The 21,679-nt window shown below is 43.2% G+C and overlaps 2 protein-coding genes across 4 annotated transcripts; one reads left to right on the top strand and one right to left on the bottom strand.

The window, feature by feature from the left end:
- The first annotated feature begins 138 nt into the window (after positions 1-138).
- On the top strand, positions 139-11,386 carry LOC125009376 (sex comb on midleg-like protein 2). Of its 3 annotated transcripts, none has more exons than XM_047587292.1 (15): positions 139-282; positions 1,537-1,648; positions 2,081-2,155; positions 3,343-3,413; positions 4,554-4,788; positions 5,028-5,116; positions 5,232-5,475; positions 7,337-7,602; positions 7,714-7,807; positions 7,888-8,091; positions 8,205-8,366; positions 8,488-8,616; positions 9,174-9,392; positions 9,510-9,673; positions 9,783-11,386. In XM_047587292.1, exons 2-15 carry the CDS (start codon positions 1,627-1,629, stop codon positions 9,906-9,908), a joined length of 2,100 nt encoding a protein of 699 aa, XP_047443248.1. In that variant the 5' UTR covers positions 139-282; positions 1,537-1,626; the 3' UTR covers positions 9,909-11,386. The 3 variants fall into 3 exon arrangements, with proteins under 3 accessions (XP_047443248.1, XP_047443249.1, XP_047443247.1); XM_047587293.1 differs by having other exon boundaries at positions 9,171-9,392; positions 9,513-9,673; XM_047587291.1 differs by having other exon boundaries at positions 9,171-9,392.
- Positions 11,387-11,735: 349 nt separating this feature from the next.
- On the bottom strand, positions 11,736-20,551 carry zmp:0000001174 (retinoic acid-induced protein 2). The gene is made up of 2 exons (XM_047587294.1): positions 20,372-20,551; positions 11,736-15,137 (listed from the first exon to the last, which is right to left on the bottom strand). The coding sequence occupies exon 2, from the start codon at positions 15,058-15,060 to the stop codon at positions 13,417-13,419; it is 1,644 nt and encodes a 547-aa protein (XP_047443250.1). The 5' UTR covers positions 15,061-15,137; positions 20,372-20,551; the 3' UTR covers positions 11,736-13,416.
- Positions 20,552-21,679: the final 1,128 nt, after the last annotated feature.

Here is a 21,679-nt window from a genome sequence, read left to right as displayed (position 1 = left end):
GAATCCTAAATTACAGCCAACCCAGTCCAGACGCCGATTGGATAGATTGAGTAAACACTGCTCTGATTGGCTGTCGCTGTGAATGACGCAACAACTCATTGGCTGCTCGCACTACACCTTCTGAATCCAGACGGTCCTCGTTTCCCAGCTCGCGTGTGCTCGGCTCACAAACACTATCTTTGGCATAAATTACATGCGTGTAAGCATACACTACATTCGTGAAAAAATGGCAGCTGACGAATAGAAAAAAGTGGACCTTCACTCGAAAAAAAGACGGCACTTGTAAGTTTGTTGTTCAGAATAAATGATGCAGAGTTTCGGAAAATTGTCGGTCGATGCTGGTCGACCCCGGTTGTGTGTAATTGTCCCGGATAAATAGGGAGGAAACTGCTCTTACAGTGTTAACGTTAACGCTAAGGTTAGCCAACCCAGTTATTAGCCAACAGCGGTAGCGAGCAAAACCAAGCTGCTCCTGTTGTCAACATTGGGCCCCCCGGTACTGGTACACGTCCGATACAACACCGGAGAGCAAATAGATTATGTTTAAAATAGTAATAATAATAAAGAAAAAACAACAGCAGTTATAAGCGGAACCTCATGTTTAAAGAAATGTTGTAGCTACCTGCCTCGGCATTTAGCCTCGCTAGCTGTTACCAAGTTCTCATTAAAGGGCTGAGGGGACACAGGCAGGACGAGACGTTTAAGTTGGAGATTAAAACCACTGGGAAATGTGCTAATAAATTGTTTCTGAGCACGAGGCGACGTTTCTACTAAGTTATAACGGCGTGTGTCGAGGGTAATACCAAAGTCATGGACGTTACATCAACGTTGTGTAGGCTCAAGTAGCCTTGGTTTCATTATAGTAGTCGGTCATCCACCGCGGCCAATTCTTCCCTTGATCGTGCTTTTTTTTTTTTTATTATATAGGTTTAGGATTTTAGTTGAGGGCACGCTGTCCCGCTTTCTTCGTTACACACAACCCCTATAGGTAGACAAAACTGCTTCTTTTAAAGCTCTCCAATTTGTCTTTCGCAAGTGGCGTTAGTATATCGCATAAATTTGGATAATGCAGGAGGGAATGTACACACAGCGACACACAGTGTCATCCGGGCTGTCCCAGCACACCAGGCCTGTCTCTGAACCTCATGAAATAACCTACATGCTTCCTGTCTCAGTGGGAGTGTCCATTACTGGAAAACCGCTTTACTGTACATGAAAGAGGTTCTGAAATGTTTTACTTGGCAAAAAAACAAAAAAAAATAACAGACAACTTGTACCGTACCACCAGGTTCCACTGTTTTTTCCAACAGCTGATCCAATATCACCTGTTTCTATGTTTGTAACATTTACATCAACTTTTGAGACACAGCATAGCATCTATAGTTGCGTAGGTTTTGTGAAATCTTTATAGTAAATGTTTGTGGTAGTGTTGTGAGTGGTTATATCAGCAGAAGAGCAATTGATCGCTGAAGTTGTTGAAGAAAAATATGTGCTATTTGTCTGTTTAACATGCGTTTTTATCTCCTGCAATTTCAGGACCAAGACACACAGTCACAGATCAAACTGGGTGAACACCCTGCGCCTTGTTTATCACCACAGAGGAGTCACCATTGGTCATCTGTCACCATGGGGAAAACTCCGATCAAAGGCAAGGAGTCACGGCTTGACGCTTGTGTTTGTGCCCTCGTAGCGTGCAGCTTTGTTTGTCTCTCTATTGAATTGTATTCAAATATGAGGTTACAGAGATTATTTCAGAGTTAGTTAAATATTGTGCGCCTCCGTCAGCAGCTGTGGCAGCCCTCGGGCTTTACTAAAGCATTTCACAAATGGATGAAATCCGTTCTTTTTTTCTTTCTTTTTTTTTTAAATGTGTGTTCAGACTTAAATTTGTCACATTAAAACTCATGCAAATGTAAAAAAAAAAACAGAGGCTAACTTTGCCACAAGCATCATTATGTGATCTCTGGGAAGAGGAAAAATTATTTCAGTTCATTAAAGTTGTAGTTTTCGTGTGTCGTTGAAACGTGTATTGCCATTTTGTAATGATTCTGTTTCATTCATAAATTTACTTTCATTTTAGATCACAAAGATGGCAAAAAAGAGAAACCAGGGAGGACAGTTCCACCAACAGGTACAACCCCTGCAACGACAAAAGGTGATTTTTTTTTATTGCATTCAACTCATTCTTGTTCTCATGCTATGTTAAATTTTGACTCCATGTTAAATTCTAAACTCCATGTTAAAATTTGACTTTTGCGGTCTTTGTACTTATTTTAGTATTGTAGAGAATTGATCCCTTGTCTGTGAAAGTTTTCATCCAGGCCGTGGTACAGTATGTCCAAACAAAGGCAGCTGGACTTCATTTAGGAATGTCTTTCAATCACAGTGTCTTTCTCTAATGAAGGCTACTCTAAAAAAAACAGCAATGAACAGAGAACCCAACTCCCCGCCAGTCATTTAAAACTGAACAAGCTACTTGGATGAGTGGCATCTTCAAGAAAACCCAACAAAACCAGTCGCCCTAGTTTCAGCTTAGTTTTGTTGTTTTCGATATAGTCCTACATACACTTTTGTACTGCACATACAGTACTGATTTTTTGTACTGATCATGTGTTACTGGTCTATCCCCTCTTCTGCTTTAACCAACGCTGTTCTGCAGGATCTATAAAAGATTATCTTTTCCTATATTAAAATCATTCAGATTAGAGAGTCTAACTTAAGCTTTTATGTGGATGCTGATTAAAAGGACCATATAAGATATGTAGGCATTTGCATGTCCCAAAACGATAATCAGAACGTCATTATTTTGACATGTGCATAGTCGTGTGGTGTTATACAAGAAGATTTTTCTTCATCCAACTTAGTTGAATTTGTTAATTAGAACAAGATGACCCTGGATCTGTGTTTTTCGACGGCGCTGTATACACTGAGCTGTGTTTACCTAATCAGATGAGCCCTTAGTCTCTTTATGCTATGTTTACATGAGCTCTGTTAATGCTGCGCCGTCATAACAAAGAGGCGTGTTCCTCATAGAGCAAGCACCATCTGGTCTTTACCTGTAGATTTAACGTCTTCTTGAAAAGATATAACACGAAAATGAGATTTTCTCTCCATAAATGATAACCAAGAAAATCAATTGTCTGGTTGGTGTAAGTGGACGAGAAATTTCAAGTGATTCATCTTGAGATTTCGCTGACATTAAATATATATATATATATAGTGCTGTTCTGTGCAAGGCTATTAACTGGATTTAGTAAAATAATTTATAAGCTAAACCCTGAACTCTGCCGTTTCAGTCTGTTTTACATTCATAACATGTGCCTTTGTACGGTTTCTATTCAGATGCTTTCAGCTGGGAAGAATATCTAAAAGAGACCTCATCTACACCAGCACCACCGAGCTGTTTTCGTCAGGTATGTTCTCCTGAATTCATTAAATATTTACTAGAAGTCATTTGCATGAATACCGACCTAGTCTGGAGAAATGTAAATGAAGTATATTTTTAGGAGTTGAGTAAGCATTTGCAGACCTCCAGTCTCAGATAAAATCTGTGCATATCCAGAGTCCTAGTTAAAGCTAAAATTGGATGTTTAGTCATGGTTACTGGCAACAATGAATTAGTGAAGGTTTACAGTGACATTATAAAGGTTATGCATTTAATTCTGCGCTTACGTTAGGTTTAGTTCAAAGATTAGTTCATTTCTTCATATCCAAAAATGTTAAAGAAAAGTAAGAGGGGGGGCTTTCTGTCCCTGTCTCTGGGACAGAAGTTAATAAAGTTTATATTATATCAGATTAGATTATAGAGTAGATTATATCAGTACATTTTACCTGTTCAGACAGCGACTAATAATGTCAAATAATGTCTTCCTTTACTCCTCATCCCAGCTAATTCCTTCATTTATAGTTTGAATGCACTTTTGTCAGTGTTAGTGTTCTCATGCACCTTTGAAGTACAACAATGGGCGGATGTATCATCATTCGAAGAGACTTCATAGCACAATAATTAAATGAATCCCTGACTCAACCGCATTGATTCAGACGTTTCATTAGAGCGTTCAGTCTGTTTCTAGTCAAAGCTGCTAGACTTAGTTGAGCGCTAAACAAGCACATTGAATGACCTCTTTATAACGCCAGTGTCTGAGCAGCCTATAATTTACAACAGAGAGAAGAGATTAGGATTGTTCCTGTGTCTTTAACGCGCTGACAACAATGCTCTCGGCCACAAGCGATGGGATCTCCGCTTCTAACACAGTCTGATTCAGTCGGTGACTGTGGTGGTTTCAGCAGAGTCAGGATTTGTTCATTCTCAAACAAGTGTTTTAAACAAGTGGCAACACTGGGTTAACGTGCCTCTGTAGCTTTCTGCCAGTAAACTCCCCTGGATTTGTCCTCTTACTCAGACATTCAGTGTTCATGACTTTCAATGCATCACCAGCCTCCTCACATTGTTCACAGTATCACAATCGCACTATTTGTCTTTGCAGCGGAAGTTGCATAAGGTTTTGAAATGTTGTTCCGCCAAAACCAAACACTTTTTTTTTCACCTGCAGGCTCGAGTCCCACCGTCCAACGACTTCAAGGTGGGAATGAAGCTCGAAGCCCACGACCCACGTAACTCCACCTCGGTCTGCATCGCCACGGTGATGGGTTTAACCGGGGTTCGTCTGCGCCTCCGCCTGGACGGGAGCGACAACAGTAATGACTTCTGGAGACTGGTGGACTCCTCTGATATCCAGCCTATCGGCACATGTGAGAAGAACGGAGATATGCTGCAGCCGCCACTGGGTAAGAGGGGGAGAGGAGCACAGTGTTTAGAACTATTTAAGGAGTATGTCTGTCTTCATTGTTTAGCTTTTTTCTCAGCAGTAAAGTGTCTTGTAACTAAAATTAATTTAAGGAATTACTGTTAGTCGATAGGAATCAAAAAGCAACACACTGTTTGAGAGAAGAATTGGTTAAAAAAAAAAGATTAAACAGATGCCACTGCCAGTTGAAAGTTGTCGATTTGAAATTCTCTCCTCCAGGATTTCGGATGAACGCCTCCTCTTGGCCCATGTTCCTGCTGAGAACCTTAAATGGAGCAGAGATGGCTCCAGTTACAGCCTTTAAAAAGGTTTGTAACACCTTTGAAAAGCTTCGAAAACATTCACATCCAAACACTGTGGCACCAGCGCATTGGCAGCACTCGCAGTGAGGATTTTTCTTTTTTTTTTTCTTTTTTTTTCCAGGAACCTCTGAGGCCCCCCCAGAATAACTTTAAGCCAGGCATGAAGCTGGAGGCGGTGGACAAGAAGAATCCGTATCTCATCTGCCCCGCCACCATCGGAGAAGTGAAAGGCGACGAGGTCTTCATCATGTTCGACGGTTGGCGAGGCGCCTTTGATTACTGGTGCAAGTACGACTCCCGGGACATCTTTCCTGTGGGCTGGTGCTCTCTCACTAAACACAGCCTCCAGCCACCAGGCAACAGTGGTAAGTTCTATCCTCTAGGTGGCAGCAGAAATCTGCTCCGTGCTCCAGACTCGGGAGATGTAAACAATCAGGGTTGAGGCAGATGCTGTTGTTTGTAATCAATGTTTTGGCCATTTAGTTGCAGTGCGACCACTCCCTCTCTCTAAGGAAGGAAATCACGCCCACAGCCAGACAAATATAAACACAATTAACATTTATCATCTTGTCTTATGGCTCATTCTGACAGAGCAAAATATACACAGCCTCATTTTAACAGGTGCCTGATCTACTTCTTCTTGGTGGTTTTGGCAGAGCAGCTGTTGAAGTGCTGATGACGTAGTGGGTTTTATTTCCACTCCACACGTTTTCTGAAAGGCTTCTATGTCATTCCATTTAGGATTTTAAGCTTGTGACGTTTTTCTGATCAGGGTTCCTATATTGTGTCTCGCCACATGCAACGTGCTCGCTGTGCTGCCGTCAGCGGCTGCACTGACATTGAGGGTTGCTTAGTAACAAGTTTAGCGCGCTGTTTTCAATGTGGCCTTCTTGATAGGCCGTGACTACGTTCAGGCTGATCACAAGCACCGAGACAACTCAGACTTACAGTACGGAGCGGGGCGGCCGTGTTTGTGTGTCTCTGTTAGGTGGGTGGGATGGAGCGGGCGGGATTACAAGTGGGAGGAATGGACGCAAGGGGAGGATTTATGTTCTTCACGTCGTGGCTGTTTACATGGAAAAAAATATGTTTACATAGAAGCTACTCGGTCCAGTCTCTGCTGCACCATGTGTGTGTCTAAGGCTCACAGAGGAGAGGATGAGACGAACGAACACAAAACACACGAAAGATTTCCATCCCTACTTCACTTTTCCTTTTCATCTATTTGTCTGTTTATCTGCTCATGTGTGTTTTAATACACCCTTAAAGATTAGGAGGGGATATGAAGAGCCCTTTCTGCTCATTGTCCATTTATTGCTGAGAAGTGTGTGTACTCCACCAGATGGTGTGTTGCTGCTTTTCTCTCTCTACATTGCCGTCCCATTCTGTGTGAATTATTCAGTTTTCTTGTTTCTTTTCTGCATATATGACCTAACATTCTGTATATAAAAGAAGGGAAACAGTCAGTATTGCTATCTGTGACAGCAACCAGTTATTATTTTTATTGATTAATCTTGTGATCATGGGTACGGTTTGTTTCTCAGAGTGTAGTGTTTAATTGAGAGTAGCTATTTAGATGAGAACCAAAGATATTCAATTTAGTTTCACAGAGAAAAGCAACAAAATCGCACATGTTCATCTGGAATCAGTAAACATTTATGCTTTTGCTTGACTGTTTGGTTTTACATCATTATACTACGTTATAATGTAGCTTTAATTGTAGCAGTGCTATTTTCAATAGGGAGTTACTGTAAATGTGAATTGAAGATATAAACGAAGGAGAAGTTGAAGCTTTAGGACGTGATCTGTCCAAACCCAGATTGGCAGCAGACCGTCTCTTTAACTTCACTTTATTCCTGTCCTCCATAAACCATGCTGAACACTGTGTTGATTAGAGATCACAACACACACTTTGTCTTCCTTATTATCCCAGAGAGCCTGTGCAGTGATGGCACCAGTTGTAAACCATTCTTCAGCTTTAATATATTTTTCTTTGACAGATGAACAGATAAATCTATCCAACCAAGTCTTTGTGTAGTTCAAGCCAGGACCATGTGTCTTTTATGTTTATACTGTATCTATGTGTATTTTCTTCCTATTATGAAGTGGGCCATTATATGCTAGGTATTATTCCCACGGCTGTCATGTTCCTCATGTCGTGTTGTGATGATGTTAAATCAGTGTTTGGAGTCATCATCGCTGACTCTCCTCGTGCTGTTGTTGCAGTCACTCTGCCAAAGAACCTGCAGATTCTGCCGGCGTCGCCCTCCAAACCCAGCAGGCGCTCCATGCAGTCGTCCTTCAGACTCCCCAACCCCATGCCCACTTTGCCCGTGAGGAAGGGCGTAAGAGGCCGTCGGCCTAAGAGCGAGACCCTCGCTCTGCTCAAAGCTGTGGCAGAGGCAGCAGCCGCCCAGAACGGGACAGTCCCCGAGAACACACAACTTGTTCCCCGGGTCCACAAGAAGAGAGGCCCCAAACCTGGAAGCAAGGTGAGGCTCTGATAGATATTTATATATACATATATTCAAATCAATTTTATGATATGTTTTTATCTCACTATTCCCTGTTAACGTGTCTGCAAATGATTGTGTATTTTTCAGAGGAAGTCCAAGCTCCTCCAAAACCCAACACAGCTGTCCAGCATCCAGGTCCCACAAGAAGGCCCCCCCAGCCTCAACTCAGTGGTTTCAACCGGTAAGGATTTACCCTCAGGTAGCTGCCGCATCAAACTGCTCAGATTTAAAATGTCTAACGGACTTCTTGTGTTGTTTCAGTGTGTGTGTACGTGAACAAGCATGGAAACTGTGGTCCCCACCTGGACAGGAAGCAGATGCAGCATCTGCCAGACCACTTTGGCCCAGGGCCGGTTAATGCTGTGCTGCAGCAGGTGGTCCAGTCATGTATAGACTGCGCATACCAGCCCAAAGTCCTGCTCAGTGCTCTGCAGAGCGACTCAGGAGGAGGAGAGGTTGTTAAAGGTAGGGACGCGTATGCATAGTTTCAGTGTTGGACGCAGGGTGAGAAATGGTCGCATTAGACGGCTGCACGTGGTGACTGATGGAGCGTTAAAACGTGTCGTCTGTCGTCCTAGTGAGAGCAGATGGAGGAGTTCGTGCGGTCAGACTTCCATCAGCCTCCAGCGCTTCGTTCGTGCTGCGCTTCCTGGAGTCCATGTGTCGTCATCTGCAGTGTGACAACCTGTTCAGCAGCCAGCCGTTCAGCCACTACGCCGCGTACGACAGGAACAAGTCAGGTAAAGCTACGCTCACTGAGAGTTGGGTCACATGGACAGTGCGTCCACGACACACGTAGTACCTGGTCTTCTTTATTTGTTCACGTGTTAGAACTTGTCTTTCCTTGTGTCTGTGTTACAGTGAAAGAAGAAGCGTTCGACACTCCCTCTCTGGCACGGGCCAGTAAACGCAGCCTGTCTGGAGTCTCTCCACCGTATGCCGCCCCTCTGTCTCCCAAACATTTACGTGCTGAAGCCCACCCTTCAGAAGGTACAGCTCACTTTGCAGAAAGTTTTTATTCTCCAGAATAAACACTTGAAACTAAATATCTTGCTGTTACCTAATCCCCCCTCCATCTTATTGTGTTAGAAATACTAGTGAATTAATAATAATAAATAATGTTTCAGAAACCCTCTTGCCCTCAGTGAAAAACAAAGACGTCCTCTTGTTATTTAAACTTCACACTAAACAGTTAACAACAGACTAGTGCTCTCATTGCTCATTTACATATAAAGTTGTGTTTATTTTACATTTCATAACCTTAGCGTGACAAGTCAAAAATGTAACTGGCCCGAGGAGTTAAACTGAAAACGTGTTGGTGAAAGTATTACACTTGTTTCAGTGAGACAGTCTGATTCTGACCATGTAGCAATCTGGTGCTGAAAGTCAACATGTCCTGAATCTTTAGTGTTAGTCTCAGTGTATATAACCAGTTAGTTATCGCGTCAGCTTTGTCTGACTGGCCATGGTCATTTGTATAAAAGGCAGTTAAAAGTTATCTTGCAGAATAACATTTTAATGTCACTTGTGTTTTTCTCTCTCAGCAGAGACTCTGCCTCACGAGGAGAACGGCCTAATAAAGGAGCAGCGCTACATGGACTCTGCTTCCAACTCCATGACCCCTCGACCTCAGACTGCGCGGAGTTCTTCGGAGTACCACTCCCAGGCCAGCAGCCTCTACCACCATGGTAACAGCACACCAGTACGCCGCCATTCCTCAAACCCCGCAGAGCTCAACTCCACGCAGCCTCACAGACGAGTCGAAGGTACATAAAGAACTTGTGGAAGGAGATGGCAGATGCTCGATTATTATCAAGTATTCTACTCAGCGCCGTGCACCGATGTTTCATTTGTTCATTGTGTGTGTGTGTGTGTGTCTGCAGCAGCCAGCTCCACCACAGGTCCAGAAGCTCTGGTGTCTGAGCGGGAGAGTCTGAAGCTGCCCAGTAAAAACCCCTCCTCCTGGTCCATCGAAGAGGTCATGCAGTTTGTCAGGGATGCCGACCCCACGGCATTAGCACCTCATGCTGAGCTATTCAGAAAACATGTAAGTTCACTCATTTTTAACAATGTTTACTATATACACTTAACCTTTTAAGCTTCAGCTTTGTCCTCGGGGTCATAATAACAAGAGTAACTCGCATTTGTTTCTGCAGGAGATTGATGGGAAAGCCCTGATGCTGCTTCGGAGTGACATGATCATGAAGTACATGGGACTGAAACTAGGGCCAGCGCTTAAGTTATGTCATCACATAGAGAGGCTGAAACAAGGCAAACTGTAACAGGAGCCAGAGCCAGGGCAGTCCTGACCCTGCCACACCCATGAGCAATAAGCCCTGAAAGAGCCAGAGTTTGGAGACTGTCTCGGGGTAAGCAGGGGTTACATGTTACTCTAGACTCCACCTGGAGGGACTCAGTAGATGTTACAACTTCCTTCAGACTTCCAGAGTGGAGAAAGTGTGCCGTGCATTGCTGACACATTACCTCATCCCCTCATCAGTGAACAAAAAGCTGTTCAAGTCTCACAGACACCACAGACTTGAAGAAATCCCAAAGGAAAAGAATCCCTGTAGTGTTTACATTGCGTAGCACATGTGCACACGTTTTTTTTACAGAGATGAAATCTTTTGATCCTGGTTTTGGATCCCCAAAGATGGAGAATGTTTCTTCTTATATAATGTTTTTATCAATGTTGATTTTCCAGTTAATTAAGAAAGCTTGGTGTGCTGAAAATAAATCATCAGACGTTCTTCCCCTTGCTCTTGAAGAGAATATGGATGCTCTCTGCTGTTGTATAAATGTTATCACTCTCCACGTGTAAGTAGTGGAATATCCGTCTGCCTGAAGAAAGCTATCGTCGGCGTATTCCACTGCTCCTACACAGGTTTGATTTGCTCCAACATGGTCTGACGTTTTTTAATTGATGGTCACGTTTTCACCAGAGTCACCACGTGCTGTGAGGCCTCATGTATTATTGTGTCTTAGTGGCCCCTAAGTTGCCTCATGCTGGTATTCAAGCAGTTTCAGTGAACTGTGTGCATCCCAAGCTCTCCACAAGTTAAGAGTTTTTCGGTTTCAGTGGTCAGAATGTTGAGAAAGTGCAAACATGACATTTCTAAGGGCTTTCTTTAAGTTTCCATGTAATATTTGTATCAGTCCTACACCATTTAAGCTCGTCGGTCTGCCTGCAACCTCAGTGTTGTCACATTTGACCATCCCAATCACTGTTGGCAATGAAAACAGATGTGTACAGTTTTATGGGTTTAACCATGAATATCAGCGACAGAATGTACATTTTGTAGAAACTTAATATTTTAAGGAAATCATATACATAAGTTAGAAATGTGAAGAATAAGGGGAAGAGGTGAATATTTCACAGTGGATTCCATTCTTCTTTTTAATACTTAACCAGTGCTTTTAGTTCAAATACTCCCAGTACTAGACTCTGCCTTGCTTTACCTATGACATTTCTCAGGTTTACGTGGTCTTTGTTAGTATAAGCTTTTGTAGCATACTGTTTATAATATACTTAAAAGAAATTTCCTGTTACCACCTCCCTTCACCTAAAAAGACTTGTGCCATATGATATTCAACACAAGATCGAAGTGCTGTTTATTTCCCTCTTGCATCTTCTTCTTTAAAGTACTTGAAAAATGTGTTGCAAAACATTATTTGTCCATTATGTCACACCAGATAAACAACGTGTTTATGATGTTGTGTATTTTCTTTCTCTTTTTTTTTTCTATAAACCTTCCAGAAACTAAAAGATGTACATGTGTTCTTACTGATTACAACAAATGATTTGTTCTCGTTCCCGAGTCTGGCACACATGAAAAGATTTTAAATTCAAAACACTTTTCCCCACAATCAACACATTAACTTTTGTTTATGTTGGCTTGTGTTACATATTTCAATGGTTAGGTAACTCTGACTTTGTGCAGTGTTTGAGACATCCTCACATCTTAAATAACTTAACAGGTGTTAGACTGTGTTGTGGTCTTTTTGGTCAGACTCTAACCAACCATGTCTGTCAAGCTGCTTTACTGATTCACTTTCCACCCAGAAAAAAAACCCCGATGTCTTTGAGATAAAAACACCAAGAACAGGCAGACAAGCAGATTCGTTTTAGTTCACTTCCATATAAAAAGCACACATACTGTACAGTAAGCAAACATTTAACTGCTGTTAAAACCTGCTGTCAGAAGCGTGGTGGCTCCTGCAGACTGACAATTACAAAAAAATTAATATTTAATATCCAGTCATTCTTTGTCTCCTAGCAGACCATTCAGAATAGAAACACACTGTATAAATAAAGTTGCACAAATAATAAATTAGGGTGGGATCCTGTACAGCTGAAGTGATCAAACATACTATTAAATCACGGAGCTTTCTGTGGAAAGGACTGCAGTTATGAGTTAAGATGTTCTGGGATTCCTAAAGTACACATATATAAATAAAGATCCACCTCAGTTCATCTAGACAGTCTGCATGTGGCTGTGATTAGTTCTTGGCCTGTAAGTCTCAGATTTACATAATCACTAAAGGGGCGCTGCAGTTTTAGCTCAAAAGCTAGTTCACCCTGTATGTTTTTAACTAAACTATGACAAAGTGCACTCAAAGGGATAAATAAACAACACATACACACACACACACACAATGCCACACTCCACATTCACAACTCATGGCCGTGACCATGGAACGGAAAAACACCACACTCCACAAAACAATAAAGATGACAACAAACCACTTGTACAAATGTTTTACATCGACGTGTCTCATAAAGGGGGGTGGAGACTGATCAATACTGATTCTAATAGCAGACTAGTCACACACAGAACAAATACACAAACAGTATTTTGGCTCACAGAAGCCAAGAAAATGCTCATTATTCCTTGTTTACTGTGGCTGTTCCCTTCCATCTCATCTCCCCTTCACAGCAGATTTAAATAGTGAACTCGATATGGAAACAGCAGGGAGTTAGTTTTCCTCAGCTTTGGCCAATTCAGCCAGCAACAAAAAAATCTCTCTTTTTGGGCCAAAACTGTATATTTGATAGGGCTGTAGAAAGGCCTGTTTAAATATGAACACAATTCCAGTCCCTTTCTTCCGTGCCGTTTAACAAAATCAGGAAGCATTTTGTTGCGATCAACCACTTCTGCCAGCATCTAGTTAATGAATTTGTGACTCTGGCCTTGCCAAGTCATTATTAGTCTGTCAAGCTAAACCCAAACCAATCAGAAGAGAATGAGTCGCTCCAGTGAGCTACAGATGACAAGCATGTGAATTTCCAAAGATGGATATGTTTTAACAGCCTCATTCACGTCCTGTTAGTACACACTGTTTTAGGTCTTCAGTGCACTTATAGAAAAATGACATGTGGAAACAAACATGAACCCAAATGAAAGAATGGAAACCACGTGTCTTCGCTGTCACTATAAAGTCCAACATGTCAACATGTCTGATTTATAGAGACAGGCTCCAAAGCTACACAGAGTCCATTAAGCTGCCATACACAAAAAACATTTCTGGTTCAGTAAAACACTGGAGACTAGTTAAAAAAAAAAAAAAACAGCAATTCAGAAAGCCCAGTGGAAACCATTTTTGTAACTACTGTGTCACAAGGTCAGACATTCATGAGCCTTATGTTAGGAGCCAAACTCTGGGCTTCGACTGGACACTGGAAGTGTTAGAGTTTGATTACAGAATGTCCCGGTGTGTGTTTTGAGTTATATGCTCTGGAGGGATTACCAGAGAGTGGTCCAGCGATTAATCCTCCTCCAGTGAACACACTCACTTCCTGGGGAGCAGTGCTGCAAGTCTCTGCTTCTTAATGGGAAGGAAGTGGATCTCCTGTGAGCTGACCTTCTTCAGTTTGATGGCTCTGCTTTTAGAGACCTTTTTAAGAGGGTCACTGGGATTGTGCTGTTCCCCGTGAGAAGATGACGGCACGCTGTAGAGCTGCTGCAGAGACGCCCCTTGGCTGCCGTCACGTTTGATGGAGAAGTTCTTGGTGGAAACCCCTGAAAGGCCTTTTATCTTCCCACAGAGGATAGCAGGAATCGCGTCCTTCACTGAGACAATGACCTTGGCCGTCTGAGAGGTGCTGACTATCTCAAGGTTTCCTGCTCGACCGAGAGACGCCTCTTGACCAAGAGAGCTAGACCCGGCAGCGCTGCTGTCAACCAACCACTTGTGCTGCCGGCTGAACTCTAGTGAAGTCAGGCTGCCCAGGAGTTTGGAATCTAAACTCTGGGTGCATTCAACACCCAGAGACAAAGCTGTGCTACTCGTGTCTTGAGCCGACTGTAAAGCTACTTCCCTGTCTGACTGAACACACTTTTTCCTCACACCAGGCACTGACAAGTCAAGCACACTGTCCTGCTGTGGACTGGGATATTCCTGTTTTGGTTCAACTGGACATGCCCTGACGGAAAGGTCCAGAGCCTGTCCTTCCTCTAGAGGAAGTGAGGATGGGGACGCGTTTTGTGGCTGGAATGGTGGCATGCATTTCCTTGAAGACAACAAGGGAGAGGTAGTATCTTTTGGCGAAGTCTGAGTGCTTTTACTCACAGTGCAAACTGGTTTTGGCATGTTGCCCTTTGAGTCCTCAGTCTGAGGGACAGGGATGGGGATGGGGAGGGGGACTGGCAGAGGCACTGGTAGAGGAATGATGACCGGGTAGGGGACTAGAAGCGTGGCAGGAGGGACCAGAGGGGCCAGGGGGGAGGTATAGGGAGGCGTGAGGGGTGGAAGGGGGAAGAAGGCAGAGCCTGGCGACTGACAGGTGGATGATCCTGGCTGTGAAGGGAAGAGATCCTGCAAGATGGCTGCAAACGCTGGATTCTGTAGGAGAGAGATGAGGTTAGCATCCTGTGTCTGTCCTGCTGCCTTCTGGTCCACAGCTGGAGGTAAACCAAACGTCAACGGATTCTGACACAGGACGTTATTCTGAAGTGGCAACTGTGTGCCACAGTTGGTGGTCTGAGGAATTACAGAGGGATTCATGTGTTGGATGACCTGCTGGTCCAGGACCAGGGGAAGTGAAACTGGGCTTTGGCTTGTTATCAAGTACGGCGCTGACCCCATTTGACCGAGCTGAGCCCCGGGCGCTCCGGCCATCTGGAGGTGAATGGGCAGCATCAGTGGACTTTCGCCCAAACACACTGGGTGGAGAACAGTTGTAGCGACTTTAAGCGCCACACCTCCCGGAGATTCAGCAGTGGGATTGACCACTGATGGTGCAGGAGTCTCTACCAGGTTAGAGAGCCCTCCTTTATTAAGTCCTGCTGTGCTGCCACCACAGGAATCAGCAGGAGTGATTGGATTTGCTCCATCCTCCACTTTACTGGTGACCTCTGCTCCTCCTACCTCAGCGTTGCACACATCAGTCTGGGGCTGCGTCATGGTTGCAGACACATCATCATTAACCTCCATGATTCAGCCTCAAGAGTCAATAAAAATCTTCATCAAGTGTTAGTGAAAGGTTGCATCCATTATTCTTCAAGGTGGCCCTGAAACACCAGAAAACAGAAAGTTTGATGAGAAACGTATTCTCTGCAATCTGTCCTCTAAACTATTTTAAGGACACAAGCTCATGTGTAAACTACAGATGTATAAGAAGCGCAGATAAACAGAAAAGCTGTTTTTTTATATTCATAGGACCAAGCTCACCACATTAAATAATAAAAAGTAACTTCTCCCTGATGGAAAATCTATCCCGCTGTGATAAAATAACAAAATACACATTTTAAATGCATTAATGCTGGTTTAAAAAAAAGAGTTTCATACATTTCCGGTTCCATTTATATCACAAATCAATGTAACAAAAAAGAGCAGAGTCCTCGTGTAACAGTCTTATTATCCTCGGTTGTAACGGTAAATAAACAGGGACTGGTCCAACATGAGTGTATTGACAGACAGGTATTATGTTTTACTTTGAACAGCCTTGTTGTTAACAGCCAGAATATGCCAAAGCCTATTGTTCCTTTATATATTTTTGAATATGGTTAAACATATTTGATGTGGATGTGGGTGTGCTGCCTTTTTGCATTTTTTTTCTAATGAGAAAGGAGATCATTTGCGACTGTTCTCAGGGAGGTGTGCTGCTTGTCTATATACTGTAAAGGGTTTCCATTTCTGCCGTGTTCCCAACATCATATTTGGGTAACAAACTATATGCAGCTGGAGGGAACAAAGCGTTTTATTAGTGAGACCTGTGACCCTGCATCTACAATATCTACATAGAAATGGTCACACTGGAAGAAATTATCTATCATCTCTATCATGTATATATCCATCACATTAAGACATCACGTCAGTTTCTGCTTTTGTAAGCCTACTGTGTGTTAGCTTTCCTCTTCACTACATGACACCTCCACACAACACATGTCCCGTCCACACAGGCTGTCAACCCCCCATCCGTCCCTAGTGATAAAATGTCCCTTAGGTGCCTGAGAGACAATGCATCCGATATCAGCAAGGTCAATTATTCATACTGATGGGAGCATTGAGGATAATGATCAGATCCTGGAACAGAGAGGAAATCTAAATGACTGGAAACAACAACATATGCTGTACCTTTTAAGTGAAAAACTTAATTAAATGCACACATGCATTTCCAATTTTCTAGCATGACACTTTTTTTTCCCCCAATGAGCAGCCTTGATGTGGTGTTGGGTTGCCTCAGTGAGCAGCGAGGAGGAGCCCTCTATCCCCCCAGGCTGGTTTTACATTGTTCTGTGGCATAGATGAGACATTGTAATGGGGCTCTGATGGATTACACAGAGGAGTCTACAGCCAGGCAGTCGGCTATTAATGTTGTCGCCGACTCATGCATGGGAAAAAGTCTAGGAAATGTGTGCACCTAGCGAATATGTAAACATCATCTATAAGAACCCAATAATGGCTTCAGTGGATTTATTGTTTTGAAGCTGATGTTTAACAGTCCAACACAAGCATGTCTTTGTCTGAGTAGTGAGCTGACAGGTCTGTCTACAAGCAGGGCATCGACTTCTGTACCACACTCCCTGTTCTGTCCTCACTGGGCAGACTCATCCTGGAAGTCGCATCACAGGCAGGACAAAACGGAATTGGACAAATTGTTGACGTAAGTATCCAAGCAAATGTCTGGCGACACATTTGTCTCACACAGATATACTATACACACACACACACACGAGTGAGATTATTCCAACAGATTGTTTGTCATTAGTATCTCACTATTTGCTCTACTTTCTAAAAGGAAAAAATACTGTAAATTGTGTCTAACACAAATTTCAGACTATGAATGGGAAATTCAAATCTATTCTATTTTTTCACTATTTGGATGCTGTGGTCTCACTCGCATTCCAGGAAGTTTGAGGCAAGACATTTCCTGCTTGATAACATGGTCATGAGGTCTGTGACACGATAAAGCCTCCATGACCAATATGAAAGAAGCCTTTCTTGGTTCAGACTGCTCTCTGTCTAATTGTGCACAAAGTGAGGAAATAACCCTGATAATAAAATCACTTATTCGCCCGTCATACCTCAACAATCGGAGTGAAAATACTTTTTATATATCAACTTTGTTTTATGAGAGGAAGTAAAAACTGTATAAGCAGGCATTACTCTGCACTTTCAGGTCAGGTGACTTGATGTTAAGCAGTAATCACCACTCAGGCGGCATGTTGCTGGTCTCTTTCCAGGCTGCACAGCACTTCACAGGTCACTGCTCCACCTCCTCTTCAATTGAATCATGTGAGCGCTTTGTCAAACTCTCCAGATGAGCAAGAGACGGAAGTTTGACCAGCAAAGTCCACTGTGATCCAAAGTACACAGAGATCATAATACTCATCTTTGTTTTTTTTCCTGTCACATAATCTGAATCAAAGGACCTGCATATGTTTTAACACAGATAAGGAAAGTGGTGGATAGATGTCCAATAACTATCAATAATTAACTCTTCGATTCTTTCTGTGTGCCACTACTGAGCTAACTTCTCTTCTCTCTTTACCTTCTCCATTCAAGTCAACTACATAAATGTCCTTGTGGCCAAACAGAGATGATGTAACCCTACCAGTGCCTCTGGCAACAGATAACACCTCATAAATAGGCTGCACACACCAGTGTTAAGCGGCACTCAGGCAGTTTTTAGAAAATTAAATATAACATCCATAAATAGCTTCAGGTCAAACGTTTTAATCTCCTTTAATTCTACTTTCCAACGAGGTAGTGTTCTGGCTTAAATATAGCTCCAGAATAATGCACATTCCATGAAATATGAGCTAATGTTTGAAACATGCAACACAAACAGAACAGCAATCGTGTGTTGAATGAATGCAGAGGAACGTTGATAAGACCTGCAGCACATTTAGGTTCGTAAATCTCACACGTCATCATCTGTAAGAGGCCTGTGTTCACCAGCCAGTAACAGTTAATTGAGTAAATAGGCAAGAAGAGACTCAATGGAGAGCCAAATGAGATCCCTCCCCTGTCCCCGTTACTGTAATGATTTCCACATTTCCCCTTTTTTTCCTTGCCTCATTGATGGAATGTACTCCATAGTAAGTCAATAGGAGAGAGAAAACAACAACGCCTTCACTGCAATTGCATTAAGCCTCACTGTAGCACAAGTACACTGCAGAACCTACTTTCTTTTCTCATACAACACTTCCTTTTTGCGGGCTTGATTTAGAATTTAGACTAGAGGAAATGAAAGCACCAGAGACGGATGGAGCACGGCTGATGATCTAAAGGTCATCGCCCTCAACACCCCTCCGCTCCGATAGCCAATTACATCTCATTAGAGGGACACACAGAGCCTCATCAGGATGCACACTGCTTTCACATCAGAGCAGATTATCTTTTACTCAGCTGGTTGTCCCTTAGCTGATCCCCCTAAATGCCACACCAAGTCAGGTTACATTTCTATGCAATTTTACAGGAAGCAGTTTGTGTTGTTGCTAAACTGTTTCAGAATAAACATTATTTAAATGGCGCCTCTGTTATTTAGCCTAGTGCACTGATGGGGTAAGCAAAATAGCAAAATAGCAGATACAACACCATGCAATTCAATAGTACTACAAACTACAGCCTCCACAATGAAAACAAGCTGAATCCACAGCTCTCACATTATCTGAAAGAAATACTGAATACCATAGCCTTCATGAAGCTAAGATTTAGTGCAGGACTGTTATATTAGAATGCCTTCATTCTCACTAGTGCACCTAATGACCCGGCAAATGAGTGTAAGCTTGTGGTTACATGCACCACAAGTTATTACATATGTGAACTATCTTGCCCTCATTAGCAAAAATGTGGTTGCAGACAATGAATATTTAGGGTAAGTGCATGTTTTTCCATTTATATAAGCTAAACAATGTACACTGATCAGGCATAACATTACGACCACCTGCCTTATTTTACCTCATGTGAGAATGGACACGGGCGTTCTGAGGGTGTCCTGTGGTGTCTGGGAACAGTTAGTGATGATGTTAGTGGGGGCCACAGGGTCCTGCGGGTGGAGAGGAGGGGCCTTTGTGGATCAGGCTTGTTCCAGTGGATCCCACAGACACTTGATCTAGGGAATTTAGAGGCAACACCTTGTGCTGTTTTTCATGTTTTTTTGTTCCCATTCTTCTGGGGATGGCCGCTGCCATCAAGAAGTGTCGGTGTTATTGGGTGGGAGGGCCTGGTCTAGGTGGGTGGTACATGTCTAAGTAACATCCACACTAGTGTTGGGTCCTAGTGTTTCTCCTGAGAACACTGTCACAAGCCCGTAAATGTTATTTGACCGTGAGTGGTTTTAATTTTAATTTTGTGGTTGATCGGTGTAATCAAGAATGTAAACTTAAAAGTGAAAACCCGCTTGGCTGCGTGGTGAAACATCTCCAAGACAACTCAAACAAATCCAGTTGCCTCGGTTTTAAAACGTGACCGTGGATGAATATTTCAAACGTTAGAAATTAGAAACCCATGTTTCCTGCTGTGTGAGCGCACACGTGTAGACGCTGGTATACTGGATGCTGTGCTAGATGCTAAAATCTGCTCCTTCCTTATTCCACTTCTTTCACTGCACATGTGACAGCACACCAGGTCCAGGTTATGAAAAGCCAATGGTTGCTGCAACAGACCCTGGCTACGACACTGTCGGGTTCACGTGAGGATATTTTCCTCCCTCTTTCACATTTCACGTTTCCCTTTCCATCCTCGCAGCGAACACATATGTGGACTAAGGGCCCGGTCTCTTGGTCTTCATGTGTGTCTAGTCCCCAGGGAAGCCGACGGTTCGCCATGAAAAGGCAGGGAGGCTGTGCGCCGTGTCTGCGCTCATCTCCGCAAAAAGCATCAAGGACCGGGGGCGCGTGAGGCTGCGCTGACATGAACACACCGGGCTCCTCGTGCTGAATCATGACCTGTTATTAATTAAGCTCCTCATCATCCTCATCATCCTCAGCTGGCGCACATTCAATAAACGAGCTCGCGCTGTCAGTCAGAGTCATTTTCGCGACACAAGCTAGCTGCGTTTCACAGCCTGTGAAACTAAAACAACAACAACAACGAAAATGCCGTAATATCCTTTAAAACCACCGCCAGCAGAGCAATTCCACGTTGATACATGCGCTGATATTAAACCGAATGAGTGTTTCACCGCGTACGCGACGTTAAAAATCAGAAAAGCCTCGACTCACCCCGTTTCATCCGTCCCTTTAATGCAATTCTTCCATAAATGCCAGTTTAACTACCAACACCAACATTTACTCACCTTTTAAAGAGACGGCTGCACTGACAGCTTTCCTGTCGGCCCGAGTTCTCTCAATTAACAATGAATAAGACCCGTAATAGTTAAAAATAAATAGATAAGGCTGCTATTTATCTCTTCATTGCGGTCCCGTCGTAGCGACTCCAGACTGAAGCTGCGCACGCAGCATCGTCAGCGGGTCCTCCCTCCTCCTCCTCTCCCCCCTTCTCCACCTCCTCCTCTCCCCCCTTCTCCACCTCCTCCTCCTCTTCCTCCTCCTCCTCTTCCACCTCCTCCACCTCCTCTTCCTCCTCCCCATAACGCATTAAAAAATGCACTTAGAAATGTGAAATGCATAAATATATTCTAAAAAAAACAATAAACACTCAATTATGTTTTATGTACTTTAACTATCCCATTTGCTTAATTTAGCCCAGTTTTACGTAATTTGTTAATGTAATTGTATGTTCAACTTGTTATTTTGCCAGGTACAAACAATTTGCAGAAAGATGAAAGAACGTATTTCAGTTGACATTATTAAACCAGTGCACTTCAAGTTAATTAAATCCGATGACAGTCCAGGCAGTTTCTAACCTGGGGTTGTGGGCCCTGGCAGAGCGTTAAATCTGAAGGGTCTTCACATCCTTAATAGAGCAGAAAATACTTGAAATATCAAATCTGCTCGTAGTCAAGCACGTCTCTGTCACTTTCCTGCCCAGTAATCCATTTTTAATATTAATATTAAAACAATCATTGGTTATAGACTGATTGGACCAAAGTGATCATGGCCAACAAAAAAATATAAGTGTGAGGTGGTTTATTCATAAATATATCATACACTGTAATGAACAGTTATGTATGATAGGCTGAACAACACGTATGTTTGGAGGTGATATAAGTACATTTGTCTGAGGGCTTGATGTTAATTCGTCTTCTTAGACAGTGCTCTAGACAGTATTAGCCTGGTGACTGTCTGATGACAGAAGAAGAGGAGAATAGAGTTGGGCAGCTGGGGAGGGGTCTGGTAGTGACAGGCCTGGGTGAGCAGGATCCCCCTGGGTCTCCATATCAGCCCCGGCTAGCCGCAGGCTCTGCTGCAGGGCCCCGGGGCCTCTCATTGTTCCTTGGGGAGGTTGTTTAATGCACTATAATGAGCCTCACAATATACCCTGGTGGCACGATGGTGACTTTGGTGTGGTTACCTCCCCGGTGTCCCTCTACCCCCCCTCCCCGTATTACTCACAAGAGGAAATACGGCTCAGCAGTGAATGTGCTGTTCACGTGCTGCTCGGCGACAATCAGGCCCTCCCTTCCCAAATCAATGAATACTAG

This window comes from Mugil cephalus, chromosome 6, assembly GCF_022458985.1.
Source record: "Mugil cephalus isolate CIBA_MC_2020 chromosome 6, CIBA_Mcephalus_1.1, whole genome shotgun sequence".
Classification (NCBI taxonomy): Eukaryota; Metazoa; Chordata; class Actinopteri; order Mugiliformes; family Mugilidae; genus Mugil; species Mugil cephalus.
This window is presented reverse-complemented; position numbering and strand designations above follow the sequence as displayed.

Coding starts and splice junctions, on each gene's coding strand:
- LOC125009376 (XM_047587291.1), top strand. CDS start 1,627: ATGGGGAAAACTCCGATCAAAG. Junction 4,789..5,027: donor TATGCTGCAGCCGCCACTGG/GTAAGAGGGGGA, acceptor TCTCTCCTCCAG/GATTTCGGATGAACGCCTCC. Junction 5,117..5,231: donor CAGTTACAGCCTTTAAAAAG/GTTTGTAACACC, acceptor TTTTTTTTCCAG/GAACCTCTGAGGCCCCCCCA.
- zmp:0000001174 (XM_047587294.1), bottom strand. CDS start 15,060: ATGGAGGTTAATGATGATGTGTCTGCAACCATGACGCAGCCCCAGACT.